Consider the following 15,182-nt stretch of genomic DNA (forward strand, 5'->3'; position numbering starts at 1 on the left):
ACCCCTCATTCTAGATTAGGATGCTCTTTTTGTTTGTATACCAAACAGTGTATCAATATGAGAGTTGTATACTGTATGGATGATTAACATTGATAGGGATTGTACATTTATGTTAGTTAGATGCAAGTATGAGCATGTTTTTTTTTAAGTGTTCAAGCCTGTGTAATTGCACTGCACAATTCTATGCTATACTTAAAGCTGTCATTCATTGTGCATTAGACTTGAATCCACAAAAAACAGCTTCATGTTTTGCAAACATTGGTAAGGTTTGAAGTAACTTTTGTTGTCATACCAGTAAGCAACAAAACCAGCTGCCAGTTACAACAATTTTGTTTGGTAAAGAAACAACGCACAGACCTTAAAGTTTAAAAGCTGTATTAGTCTATATCATAGACTGTTTTACTAATACAAATCCTTCGAGAGCATTTTAATGCATATGCTTCTCTTCCTCTGAAAGGTGACCTTTCACTCCTGACTTTACTTGCTATGCAGTAAAGTCTGAATGTTGTTGGCTAAAAGCAGCTTGGTTAAGAGAGAGTTAGAAACTAGCTGCTTGCGTCCTGTCTGCCTTTTTTTGTCAATAACACTGTTATAAAGAGAGAAAAGGGGCTTTTGAAACATTATTGTTCTTTTTCTGTATCTGGGTGTTTTCTTTTAATTCCTACTGACATTTTTAAACAAATTATCCTTTGAGTTGCTGGTTTGATGCTACTTTAATGGATACTTTCTGCTGTTATATTCGATTGTACAAACACGTAAATATTCCCGTCTTTGTTTTTCACCTCTCAGATGTCATTAAAGCCACACTGTGTTGAAATTTGTGGCTTCAAGAAAAGATGAGAGATTTGATGTCTGTGTGATTCACTGGGTTTAATTGGATGCTATTATGCAAGAACATTTTAAAGAATAATAAAGTTTAAATTTTATTATTTACGATTTTGTGTTTTATTATTTTACGATTTTGTCTTAACACGTTGATAATGCAAATGTAGGGTAGGCTACTTACTAAACTGAACATGAGAAAGGGAACGAGGACAAAAATGTTAGGTACAATTGAACCATTCATTACCTCCTAAAAACTTACTAGATAAATGCTGTTCAAAAGCAAATGAGTGGCTCACCTTGCCCCCTAGGGTAATATGCATAGGCAAACCGCTGTTCTCCTGTTATCTCCTGACTGGCCCCCTTAAAGCTATAGCTTGAACCCTAAGAAATCAAAACAAACGGTGGGGGTGGGGTCTTAAAAGTACATATTCTTTTTACATATCAATATATGTCTCGGTTTTGAATTTTCAAACACTTAAGTAATCACAAAAGTTAGTTTACAAGACATTTTGGGCTTGTATTTTTTCCGACGATAAACAGTCGCGGACACAGGCTAAATTATTTTGCTGAGGAGTAGGCTAGGCTACAGTAGTACTTTTTAGGGTCATCATCGGACAAAACTAAAACTATTATTGATTTAGATAGGTTTTACATTTTAAATATACCTTAAGGAACTTTAGTGTAGATATCAAATGATTTTTAAGTTGACAGCTAAATGTAGGCTACTGAGTTTGACCAAAAGAGAGCTTGAGTTGCTCGAGACGAACCTCAACAGACTGTGTCCTGAAAACGTCCTATTGAAATTCTATTAAAACAGTCGACCCCCCTGAAAGTCATTGTATAATATGCACACAGGGTGGCGTGAGAGAGAGGGAAAACATGGCATTTATCCGACCCGGGACTGCAGTTAACGGTAGTTTAAACCTCAGACATGAAAGCAAGTAAGAGGTCCCCTGTACTTCCACCCGTTGGCTGGTTGTTTTCCGCCCTGTTGTTCTGTCCAAGCGCGCACGCCGCGCAGTGATGCAGAGCCATGTGCGCCAATGTGTTCCACCACACTTTGGAGGAGAGCAGCGGTTGTTTTTGTTCCTCGTCTGCTCTAGATTCTGTACACTGGGAAGTGTGTTTCAGAGTAAGTTCGTTTCTCTTTGACCTCTTCAAACGTTCAGTCATGTATTTAGTTTCTTTGTATGTTGTTGAGAATACTCCCCAAGGGATTGTACACAACTGTTATGAATCTTTTCATCTGCTAATTCATAATTATTTGTATAGCTAATGTTTTTTAAAGACAGCACATTTTATGCTTGTACCTGTATTGATCCAGAAAGATTATTTTTACATTCACTCTTCTGACCTCTCCTGCTTCCAACTATTCAATGATCATTCAACTATTCAGCTGGTTGCAATTATTCAATACTCCATGTCTGTTTTTTGCTCTATGTTTATGAAGTGTTTATCACTTACAGGATATGCATAGTACGTTCCTTTGGTTATTGATATATATCAGCTTTTCTTGTTATTTTCACTGTTGACAACAGTTGTGCTGCTTATTTTTGCGGAAACAGTGATACATTTTTTCTGGTGAATAGAAAGTTAAAAAGAACTGCATTTATTTGAAATAGAAGTCTTTTGTAACACTGTAATGTCTTTACTGCCACTTTTGATCAATTTAGTGCTGAATAAAAGCATTAATTGCTTAAAAATGCATTTAAAAAAACATCTTACTGACCCAAACATTTGAACAGTAGTCTATTTCAAATGTTTGGGTTAGTAAGATGTTTTTTTAATGACTATCTCTCATTTTTCAAGTTTCAGAAGATGTACCTTCAGACTGTTGAGTCTTTAATTTGAAGACCGAGTCATCGCATAAATTCTGACTGTGGTTTAACGGACATAGATTGAGGTGAGTCTATACCAATCAAGCCCAGCACAAAGTTGTTTTTTCCATGTCTTTGTTCCATGTCTGATGATTTTTGCAATAAAGTAACTACTTTTGCCCCATGAATTAGTTTTTGGCCCTCTCTCTTGGAATTGATGAAGACACACTGTGTTCCTTGCCTCCCTTTGGACCAGACTAGTGTGTGTGTAGTAACTTGGTCACACTCTGTATCATGGAGTGTTTATGTGGCAGACTCAGACAGGCTCTAATTTCTTTATTTTGCTCTTACTCACTAACCATAGCATTCACACGTTCATGAGGGTGAGCAAATGATGACAAGAATGTTAATTTTCTGGCTGAACTATCCCTTTTATCTCAGAGACATAAGTGATACATTTTTAGTATTTAATCAAAAGCACCACAGTGTAATTTGAGGTAAGTTCACAATAAAAATTGAGATTTTTTTCACACAGACTGATTTAGATTGCACATACATTTTGAGAAGAAGGCTAAAGTTTAAAAAAAAAAATTCTGTTTCTCCTGCAGATTTTGCTTGATGGCATTTAGAAGCTCCTTATATATGAAAGCAAGAGAAAAACAGCAAGTAAATTTGTCCCAAACAGAGCCAGAGAGAGCAAAACCAGCTGAAACTGGACAGAAGAGGAAACAAGAGGCTGAAAGGAGTGAGAGAGTGAGGGAGAGGATGAAGAGAGGAAGCATCTTGTCCAGCAGAAGTCTAGAGATGAGTGAAAAAACTCCACATTCAGCGGCCGCTCCTGATGGCGGATGGGGCTGGATGATCGTAGCCGGATGTTTCCTCACCACTGTTTGCACACGTGCAGTCACTAGGTTAGTTCATGACTCCCCCAGGATCAGTTTTTTTTTTTTACCTTACCTCACCAAGAATTAAGGTGATACCCTCATGTCACTTCATTTTTTGCAAGTTTAATGTGAGCCTAAATTCAACTAAAAGCTGCAGAAATGGCCTTTAAACTCAACCAAGATTCTTATGTTCTCTTATGTTTTTAAATTCTGAGCCACTAGCCAAGACTGAATTACTCATGTCTTTTAATATTAAATCATTAAATAAGCAGAATAACTACCCCAGGAGTAATACCCAGTTTTAGATGTTGTGCTTAAAAGGAATAAAATGAATGTTGCTCTAAGCACCAGAAGACCTTTATCATATTGCTTTCTCAAATCTGCACTTTCTCATGCTGGTTGCAGGTGTGTTTCCATCTTTTTTGTGGAATTCCAGTCATACTTTTCCAGAGATTATTCTGCAACTGCATGGATACACTCTCTGCTGGACTGCACCACAATGTTGTGTGGTAAGACTAATGCCAAAATAAAAAAAAATTCCCCAATGTTCTCTCTATAGAAAAACTCTCTGACTCAAAGGTGGCAGCTCAAACTGTATAAAACTATATTGATTTTAGGAGAACTTTGTTTTAAAAAAAAAAGTCTCTGTTGACAGGTTTACAGTGCATAGTCCATTCTAAACCAGATTTATCTTGCTGCTGGTGAGAAAGAATGTTCACAGAAACACATTTTCATATTTATGTAAGGGCCTTGGTTATATCTTGTGGTATCTGTTTTTCACAATTCTTTTACTTAGTTTAAGCAGTTAGATATCATGGTATTTGTCAAATGTTTGAGATTACAAACACATATCAATACATATTTATTGATAAATATAAAGATAAACATATTCTTAAAAGCACTGTAGAGGTTAATAAAAAACATGCAGATGTCACCTTAATGAGCAAGCTTTTCCAATGTAATTTAATAAATGTCTTGTTGACATCTGTTGAAACACATTTTTAGGCTGTTTTTTTTTTTTTTTTTTTGAATAAATTGTTTTAGAAGGCAGTGTCATAAATAATATTCTTTTATTTATTGGTATAGGTTGATATTGTATATTTATCAGTTAATATTCAATATTTATCTTGCTATCCACCGCTTTCTCTTCATTCTTTTTCTCATTCTCTTTATAGCGCCACTGGGTAGTTATATAGGGAACCGCCTCTCTTCTCGTATAGCTATCATGTTTGGTGGGCTTCTTTCCGCTGCCGGCCTGCTGCTCAGCTCACTGGCCACCAGTGTGGAGTTCCTGTATCTCACACTGGGTGTTCTTACAGGTTTGATTCAGATTTGCACACATACACCAGCATACAAGCTTTTATTTCAACTGCACTGATAATCATAATTTGGGGACGCTATTGTAGTCACCTTGCCCTGCAATTATTATATCAATTTGCAACAAACTAGGCAGGCATATCCGTAGTCTTTTATACTAACCTCCCTGATTCTCTGCACAGGTGTGGGATTTGCTCTCAGCTACACTCCTGCAATTGCCATGGTGGGTTCTTACTTCAGCGAGAGAAAAGCGCTGGCTTACGGGATCGCCATGTCAGGCAGCGGCATCGGAACCTTCATACTAGCACCCGCTGTCCAACTCCTCATTGAGCTCTTCTCCTGGAGGGGTGCGCTGCTCATTCTGGGGGGTTTGGTGTCCCACCTGTGTGTCTGTGGAGCACTTATGAGGCCTTTGGAAGGTCAAAGCGGGAGACGGAAAGAGAAGGACTTGGAGGGTGGCAAAAAGGTTGATTTCCTAAATGTGAAACTTGCTGATGCAGGGCACAATATGGAAGTGAGTGCACAGGAACAGAGATCGGTGGAGGTAAAACATACGGATATGGAAAAGAGTGGGGAAAATGAACATGCTGAGAATATGCAGAGCGATGGAAAAGAACGGATGGAGTCGGAGCCTTCTGATGCAAAGCAAACACACTCCAATGTGGAAATAAACCTTAGACAGGAGGACTCAGAGACTGTGACCAGAAGCACAGATGAATGGGACAAAGAATCAAAGCCAAAGTACTCAGATACAGACATCTCAGTCCCAGCTTTAGTACAATCAGGTGACTTGCCTTTGGACTGTTTGCCAACCAACCAAGAGGACACAACTTTCCCAGAATCAAACACTAACCACAATACTTTGGCACAGTTAAAAGTGGCAAACACAAAATTACTGAAGCAGTCCAGGGACAATGTATGGTCTATCATAAGGAAAACAGTATTGAGAGAATATTCCTTCCTGCTGATACCAGACTTCTTATTGCTGTTGGTGTCCTTCCTGTTCCTTGCATATGGTTGCAGTGTGCCATTTGTGTATCTTGTGCCATATTCCCTGAGTGCAGGTGTCAGCCCTCAGCAGGCAGCATTACTCATGTCTATACTTGGAGTGTCAGGGATTGTCGGTACTATCACTTTTGGATGGATTGCAGATAGAAAGTAAGAGTTTGTTGTGATTTTTTTTTTCTAACTTTCCCATATATTGCAATATTATAGACATTTAAAGGGATAGTTCCCCCCAAAATGAAAATTCTGTCTTTAATTACCAGTGGTGGCTCGTGGGTTTTAAAATAGAGGAGGCACACTAATTGTATTGGTCTGGGATCCCTGCCGATTATTATTATTATTATTTGCTTAACCACTTTAAAATGGCTTTTTGGTTGCTTTTAGTCAGAAAATGTAAAGAAAACGACATACATACAGCAAGATAATATAATTTCACTTACCTGGCCTATCACTTGAAGCAAACATCCATCCCTTCTTAAAAGTCTGTGTTAAAAGAGAGCTGCCTGTTGCGCCATTTAATTAAGCCGACTGCTGTAGCCTATATCCAGTTTAGGCTGGTTTTCCTAAATGTGTATATATACTGTTTGAATGACAGCTTGGTAAATCTGTTGGCAATCAAATATTCAATATCGCTACTCATAAGTACATTATCAGCGCAGCGGCAGACGTTCAAACTAATATCACGTAATTTACGTCTCTTTGATGATTGGTTGATATCAGAATTGGAGGCTAGCCTCCCTTGCTAGGTTTCTTTTCTCAACACTCCTCAGCGCTGGAAGTGAACACTCAATGCTGATTGGTTAATGTTTTTTACCAACGGAGGCACGTTTATCCTCTCCCCCGGCCTCCCCCTCCCCCTCCCCTTCTCTATCATTAGCGGTTGTAATTACATCAGCAGATTCGGCACATTCCTGATAGAAAAGCGGCGCTTTCACATTATGGTATTACAACTGTGAAATTACAAACAAAAAATACACATTCTGAGACATGAACTGAAATGAATTGTGAATTTTATTAACATTAAATCGTCCTCCTCCCATTTTCACCTCAAAATTATGGGGAAGCTGTGCCTCCCCCGACGAGCCGCCACTGTTAATTACTCACCCTCATGTTGTTCCAAACTGTAAGACCTTTGTTTATCTGTGGAGCACAAATTAAGATATTTTTGATGAAATCTGAGAGCTTTCTGACCCTGCATAGACAGCAATGCAACTGAAATGTTCCCAGACCCAGAAACGTAGTAAGGACATCGTTAAAATAGTCCATGTGACACCAGTGGTTCAACTGTAATTTTACCAAGCTATGAGAATACTTTTTGTGTGCAAAGAAATCAAAAACAATGAAAATATCTTAATTTGTGTTCCGAAGATTTGGAACGACATGAGGGTGAATAATTAATGACAGAATTTTCATTTTTGGGTGAACTATTCCTTTAAGAGCGACATCTACACTAGACGCCTGTTAACTTTATAAAACCTGTGGAGGTAGGCATAAAAAATGTGATATTGTAATCTGTTTTTAAATTCATATTCATGTCTTCTAAGGTAGATTAAATCTATACATTCAGTACGATTGGAAATCAACCCTATCACCTTTTCTGGGTCCAAACGCTCAAACAGATACCAAAAGCAAACAACAAACAGTGCTGATACACACTCGCCGTGCGCTCTGTTTTCTCCATGCTGAAATCTTACCTGGCCACACAGTAATTCATATGTTCTGAATCATTAAAATATTGGTGCCTGGGACAGCATGAGACTTTAGTGTACACTGTGAGTTTTTCAAAGCTTGACTAAAAGGTGTGCTATTAATAGTGCTCATAAACGGCTACTGAGATAAAATTCTCACTCGAAGATTCCTGCACTACTTATTCAATGATACTGAACCACTGCTATTGTAATTCTTCACAATTCCTATCCTTCACACTGTGGTTTGATCTGTATCTATGTGTGTTGTGTTCAGGTGTTTGAGGCCATATAGGGTGGTGAGTTACATGCTGGCTGTGGGGTCAGAAGGGCTGAGTTGTCTCTTTCTGCCTCTGCTGAATGGTTTTTCCCTGCTCGTCCCCTTTTCTCTCATCTACGGCTGCTTTGATGGAGCTTACGTGGCACTTATTCCTGTGGTGACCTCTGACACTGTCAGCTCCACCCACCTGACCTCAGCTCTGGGAGTTGTTTACTTTCTTCACGCCATCCCCTACCTCATCAGCCCACCTATTGGAGGTCAGCAGATTTTCCACTGTCTATTTAACTGAATGATATGTAAATTAAATTCAACTTTTTAACTAAATTAGTGTTTTATGAAATGAGTGTTTTCTCTCTCTCTCTTAGGTTGGCTAGTGGATCAGACAGGTTCCTACACCGCTACATTCGTCCTCAGTGGAGTCGCTCTGATCTGCAGTGCTGTGATGTTGGCTGCTGTGAGAGTTATCATCCGTTGCACTAGAGGGAGCTCTTGCTTAAACTAACTCACATCCAGGTACAATGGAGATTTCTAAAGCAGTAGAAAAATACTGCAATGTCAAGAAACATGAAAGTGCCCCTCCAGAGTTAAAAAGGGTTTTCACGTGTTCCTGATCTGAAGCTTATATCAGTCAGAGTGATTGCCACAAATACATGCTCTTTTGTAGCATTAATGAACACAGAACTAACCAAAAGAACACACTGCTCTACTACTGAAATGCAGTATTTATGTTCCAATTAGTTAAAAGCGTGTTTGCTACAAAGGAAATTTGTTTCGTATTTGATACGTATTTGTTATTTTAATGTGTCTCTCTCAGCTGATATCTGATTGGCTAGTCAGAGAAATGATCAGATGTGCTTTGCCCAGTAGTTACATGTACACTGCTTCATTCACAGCTCAGTGTTTTAAAATGTACACTACTGTTCAGAAGTTTAGGGTCTGTAAGATTTTGATTTTTAAAAAAAAAAGTATCTTACGCTCACAAAGGCTGCATTTGTTTTATCAAAATGCAATAAAAAAGCAATATTATTACAAATATTGACACATTATTACACTTGAATTTTTATTTTAATATATTGTAAAATGTAATTTATTCTTGTGATGGAATAATTTGCTGAATAAAAGTTTTAATTTCCTTAAAAAAAAACTAAATCTTACTGACCCCAAACTTTTGTGAAGTGTATACAGCTACATACACCACTGTAAACCCCACTGTCCTAAAAACATTTAAATCAAATGCCATCTTTTTAATGTCATAAATGTTATAGATTGATAACAATTGAGTTATCAATATGATAACTTGAGTACATATTTTATGTTTAATGTTTTCAATACTACGTTTTTAAATATGGCAGAATGCGATTATGCATCAAGCTACAAAGCTTTCTTTGGACTTGGATATTCTGTGTGAGCCATTCAGAGAATGCCTTGGGAAACAAGAAATGTCAGGGAAACAAGAATAATATGAGATGCTATAGTATATATAAATAGTATCAGATAACCTGTATTTCATATAAAGATCATGGACAATATTCTCCCTTCGAAAAGAATTATGGGTATTTGACAAGAAGAGAAACAAATTACATGTAATCTCTTGATTTAAACTTTTAGAAAGTACATCAAATACCTTGTGACTCTGAACAGTACACATTTATTTGTATGTGACCTTGTTTTGTGCTGGAACACTGTTACAATAGATCATTTTCAGTTTGTCACAATGTATCTTCAGTCTCTCCATTGGCAAGCTAAAGTTCTTTGGAAAATGTGAAAAGAAAACATACATTTCTAATGTTTGAAAATCACTTATCTGTGAGAAAATATATTTAATTAGCATATTATTGCAAACAGTAAACAAAGTTTCAAAATCAACAAAGCAGGCAGATCTGATCAAGTAGAAATGAGAAATAAATGAATCAGTGTTTTATAATAAATGTTTATTCTATTTGAAACAGCAGGACATGTAAGCAACACATCTGTATATCCACTTTTCAGAAATGAAGGTCTCAAAGAAAAGCAATTATAAAAGTGTTTTATATTCACATGTGAATAGTAGTTATAATTAAATGCAATAAGCAATGCAAGGGCTAATTTTACTTTGAGACAATCGGGATCATGTCTGACAACCTCCTAAACAGCTCAATGGATTTCCTAGCCAAAGTCTCCTTCTCCTCACTGTCATCCTTCATCAAGAAAACCTTCCATTTGTATAAATTAGCTACGATTCTAAGAACTGTAGTAGAGGTGGGAACATTTTCTCAAACCCTTTCTCCTTCTTGAATACCTCTCTCTGTGGAATCTTTTCTGTAATACTGAAAAATACCTGGCAATCCCTCCATGTTTTTGGTTTCAAAGGTTCTCTCTAATAAAATTTGTATTTCTTCATCATTGTTTTCTGCTTGCACCTCAGACTTTTTCAGTATTTAAAGGAACTGAAGGAACAAATCATTTGGGTCTATCACTATTGCCTTTTACAACTGCGCTAAAATTTCAGCATTCAGCTCTGGAGTGAATTCAGATTTTCTGTAACCCTTGCTCATTGCTTTGGCAAGACCTTTGTACCATTCCTTCCTTTCTGGTTCTGATTTTAAAGCCATCTTAAAATAATAAATCGCCTGACGCTTCTTGGACTTGTTGAACTTCACCAGCGTCCAGCCCTTTTCTCCACTGACTTCAGGGTGTAGAGCACATCCAGGTGGAGCAGGATGCATTCCCTGAAGCCTCTCCACCTCTTCTAGGTATCCTTTGCTCTTATCCATCTCTCCCATAAAGAAGTAGACCCAAGCCAGGTTAGCCTTGTTGACCTGCAGCCAGACTCCAGCTTCTTTTGCTCCCTGCATCACACTTTCTGCTTTATGCAGGTACTTCAGCACCTCTGTGTTGAAGCCGAGAGACTGTTGGATGTAGCCCAGCAGGTTGTAATGGTGAACTAGCCTGGTGCATCCCTGCTCTAAGATGTCTTGTACGTTCCTCTCTAACTCTTGGAGTTTTTATTGCACCCCAGATCCCAGGCGAAGTGGCACTCCAGCTTCTCAAGGGTGCATTTCAGAAGATAACTGAAAGAGAGAGCTTCATTAATGAACAGTAATGCACAAATGCTATTTTGCTTACATCACCCAATAAAGTTCACCTATTCTCATATAATGTCAGTGAACAGATTGGGGTCAAAGAACCTGTTTATTCTTGGTTTACGGTGACTGCAAAAGTGTAGCATTTGTATTTATTTTGTGTTTTTGTTTATTTTGTGTATTTTAAAGTTACTTCAGTGTGAGCCTCTGTCCTTGTAAGTGTAACATGTACCGGTATGTGTCGGCAGCTTCAGCTTGTGAGGAAACTTTGGACTTCATGGAGTTTGAAGTATTGTCTGTTAAAGATGTACGACAGCAGACAATGCCTCACACCCCTCTCAAAAGTCCTGGGCCCAAATGAGTGACAGAAGCATAGGGGAAAAAAGTTACATGATTGATATTCTGTGACAATCGTCCCTCAATCTCCAGAACAACTTTTAAAAAAACGAAGAGAGAAGGACCTCGTCATATCATCATCCAGTTTGGCATGAAAACTGTACACAATGTGGTATGAAGGATCATACATGCACCAGTCTGCATGAAGGGAAAAATCAGCTTCAGAGAGGATTTTTGCAAGTACGACAGAGAGGCTCATGCTCGACATAGAAGCATGACAAAGAAGAACAACATACCTGCAAGAAGGATATGCAGTGATTAATGGTCAGAGAGTAACTGCTTCCTCCATGGTAAATGCAGTGATGTGCCTGGTTTTTGAGCTGTAATTTTTATTTTTGTGAGGAGAGTACTGAAATATAAGGCACATAAACATCTGAATCTAGAATAAGAGGAATAATATCTGAAACTTAGCAGTTCTTTCACTGCAGTTCATTTCAGTTATTTGTCTCTTTCTCTGTTATCTTTAACCAAGTAAAAGTGAATTGTTTCTTTCGCATTCAACTGATGTAGATGTGAGATTTTGGAAGTCACAATGGGGTGGAGACCACTGATTTAGATCAGTGGTGGAGAGAGACACTTTATTTTCTCATGGAACTTCCCATTCAGCAGGGGTCGCATTTTTGTTTAATTGAATACAATTATTGCAAGTTCAGGCAATAGTAAGGGCCACTGGATTATGGTGATTCTTGAATCTAACTTATGTAATTATATATTGATTCATGTTTATTGGTTACACTAACAAGGCTGCTAATAGTTTTTTTTTTCTTTCAGAATATGGCTTTGATGACTGGAAGAACATATATATCTTACAGATAAAATTATTATTGAAGGAGATTTTAATGCCGTTCCAGATGAAAGGAAGGATAGATCCTACTTCTTTCAACACATTTCATCTGTTTTGTTAATGATTAATAATGTCAAAATATAGAATTAACTGCAGAGAACGGGTCATATTGAACATTAAAAGATTGGCAATAAAAGAAGGGAAACTTTTTTTGCAAATACTAGAAAATCAAGGCAGTTGACAATCTTATCAAGATGACAATACCTTGGTAACAAAGATATTTTGAGTGATATAGAGCAGAAAGAATTTCATGTATAATCAAAGTTGAACATATTTTATACAGCAAAGGCAAATGGATTAATAATAATATTAATAATAGTAATAATAATGTTTAGCGCCTTTCTACAAAATCAAGGATGCTTTACAATAATTCCACATTCACATGACAGCAAAATAAAGACGTACATAAGAGAAAAAACACAGATCATGAGACCGGTAAATTAGAATAACACAAAGTGAAAAGATATGTTTTCAGGTGGGCTTTGAAATCCCGTAATGAAGTGAATATGCTGGGGAAGAGAGTTTCAGAGTGTGGGGGCAGCGATACAGAAGGTCATACCGCCAAATGATACTAGTTTATGCCGGGGAACTTGTAACAGGCCAGATTCAGAGGACCTAAGTGCACTGGAAGGGGTGTAGGTGTGTATGAGATCTGATTGAGGGGCGAGACCATGGAGAGCTTTGAATGTAATGAGTATTTTGTATTGAATACGGAAACGAACAGGTAGCCAATGTAGTCTGGATAAAACAGGAGTAATGTGAGAAGATTTCTTGGTATGTGTGAGGACCCTAGCTGCTCTGAATATACTGTAGCTTATTTAAAGTTTAAGAGGGGAAACCTTGTTATTTCTTTAATTTAGAAAAACACAAACAAGCTTTAAAAACTATTAATAAACTTGGCAATAATAACCACATAAGTGAAGACACTGATTGAAAACACTCATTGATGATTATTTATTCCTTCTGATTTATAAATCAAGATTTGATAAGAGAGATGGTGATGTTTTCCTTTCTCAAAATATAAAGTTCCTATTATAGACAGTGATTTTAGAAACATGATGGAAGCTGATACTGATAATTCAGAATTAGATATTGCTATTACTCAAATGTCCAAAGGAAATTCCCCAGGTATCGATGGGATTACAGTAGAAAGTTTTTGGCCCGAAATACGAATCCTAGTTTTTGACTAAAAGAGTAAAGCTAATTTATCACCATCTATGGAAGCACGGTTTAATTATTCTAGTTCCAAAGTCGAGCAAGGACTAATTATTTTAGACAAGCTGGAGACAACTGTTTGCAAATAGACTTAAAAAAGGCGTAGTTTAGCCTATAGTGCAACACAATCGGCTTTTATTAAAAGGAGAAGTATTCATATTAGATTAGTCTTTGATTATAACCTAACTATCTAATTCCTCAGACAAGTTTACTTTTCCACAAAAGCCACACGGATCCACCTCAAAATGAAATATTTTCTGTATAAAACCACTATTAACTGAGTATATTATTATATTTATGGTAGATGTGCTTTACTGTTGGTTGTCATCTGTCTTGTAGTGTATCATTTGTAATCAATCAAGCAGTCAATCAATCAATAAACAAACAACGACTGCGTCCACCTGGCTCCTGTAGTCAACACTGCCATCTAGAGTTTTGGCTGTTTTTTTTTTATGAATGCAAACATCACAAAGATGACATTAAAGATATACAACTTTGTATAGAGTACACAACATTTATCAACAATATGTACAATGTCATCTGAACATACAGAACAAAAAAAAAAAGAAAAAGTACAAATTGGAAGAAAGGACATGAGGGTAAGATATTAATTTATATTTCAATTAGAGTATACAAATTAAAGTCATTACAAATTTAGGTTGTTCTTCACGCTTTCTTGTTTACAGAGGATGAAATAGTATTAAGATAAATTTTAAATTCTTTAAAAAAAACAAGAAAATTGGTTTGTTGTTGGTGAATTTACATTTATGGATATAGAATTTGCCAAGAAAATAAATTAAATTTATAACAAAACAAGCTTTGTTTTTATTAGAATCAGAATCAAAGTGTCCAAAAATAATATATTTAAAAGTAACCAATAAATCTTGTTGGATATTATCTTTAATAAATGTTTCAATATCTTTCCATAGATGTTCAGTATAGAAACATGACCAAAATGTTTCTGTGTGAACTTGGCAAAATGAGCATCTTGTATCAATATTGGTTTTATATTTAATCATAAAATATTTAACAGGCTAAAATGTATTTATTATTTAAAAAAAACACTTCTTTTACTTTATTGGTGAGAAAATATTTTTGTTTTAAAGACCAAATCTTTTTACATTTTAAATTTTTAAATAAATTATTCCAGTAAAAGATTGCAGGAGATATTGAGATAATATCTTCAATAAACAGGGATCTAACTTTATTGTTTGTATCTTTTTTTCCTTAAAAACATATTTCACCTATTGGAGTGTCCATTGGCTCAGGGAAAGCAGTAGTTATAGTAGTAGATTGAGTGTAATTTTTAAAAAGCGTACAGATTCCTGTTGGTATCGCTCCCATAACTATGGCAAATTCTTTGGGAGTAACTGGCATATTGCATTCTTGTTGAGGGAAAATATTCCAGATGGAGTCTTGATTATTCAAATATTGATGAAGCCAATTTATTTTGAAAGTGCCATTTAAAGAACTAAAATCAATCAAATTTAAGCCACCTTTGTTGTAAGAATTTAAAATAACACACTTCTTCATATAATGGCTTTTGTTTTTCCAGACAAAATCTGTTAGAGCTCTATCAACCAATTTACATGTAGGCTTATCTACATAAAGAGATTGGGCCGCATAAGAGAGGCGTGAAAGTCCCTCAGCCTTAGTGAGCAAAACTCTTCCTTTAATACAGGGGCGCCCAAACTCAGTCCTGGAGGGCCGGTGTCCTGCAGAGTTTAGCTCCAACTTGCCTCCACACACCTGCCTTTAAGTTTCTAGTATGCCTAGTAAGAGCTTGATTAGCTGGTTCAGGTGTGTTTAATTGGGGTTGGAGCTAAACTCTTCAGGACACCGGCCCTCCAGG

General features: G+C 36.7%; 1 protein-coding gene and 1 pseudogene across 2 annotated transcripts; one reads left to right on the top strand and one right to left on the bottom strand.

Moving 5' to 3' along the window:
• Positions 1 to 1,745: 1,745 nt before the first annotated feature.
• On the top strand, positions 1,746 to 13,922 carry slc16a12a (solute carrier family 16 member 12a). 2 transcript variants are annotated; one of them, XM_016269807.1, is made up of 9 exons: positions 1,746 to 1,957; positions 2,635 to 2,728; positions 3,328 to 3,553; positions 3,932 to 4,035; positions 4,702 to 4,845; positions 5,026 to 6,001; positions 7,811 to 8,070; positions 8,179 to 8,326; positions 12,043 to 13,922. In XM_016269807.1, exons 3-8 carry the CDS (start codon positions 3,408 to 3,410, stop codon positions 8,313 to 8,315), a joined length of 1,767 nt encoding a protein of 588 aa, XP_016125293.1. In that variant the 5' UTR covers positions 1,746 to 1,957; positions 2,635 to 2,728; positions 3,328 to 3,407; the 3' UTR covers positions 8,316 to 8,326; positions 12,043 to 13,922. The 2 variants fall into 2 exon arrangements, with proteins under 2 accessions (XP_016125293.1, XP_016125292.1); XM_016269806.1 differs by lacking the exons at positions 1,746 to 1,957; positions 2,635 to 2,728 and having other exon boundaries at positions 3,261 to 3,553.
• On the bottom strand, positions 8,938 to 11,154 carry LOC107583652 (interferon-induced protein with tetratricopeptide repeats 1-like; annotated as a pseudogene).
• Positions 13,923 to 15,182: the final 1,260 nt, after the last annotated feature.

Source organism: Sinocyclocheilus grahami, unplaced genomic scaffold, assembly GCF_001515645.1.
Source record: "Sinocyclocheilus grahami isolate Dianchi unplaced genomic scaffold, SAMN03320097.WGS_v1.1 scaffold54.1, whole genome shotgun sequence".
NCBI classification, from domain to species: Eukaryota; Metazoa; Chordata; class Actinopteri; order Cypriniformes; family Cyprinidae; genus Sinocyclocheilus; species Sinocyclocheilus grahami.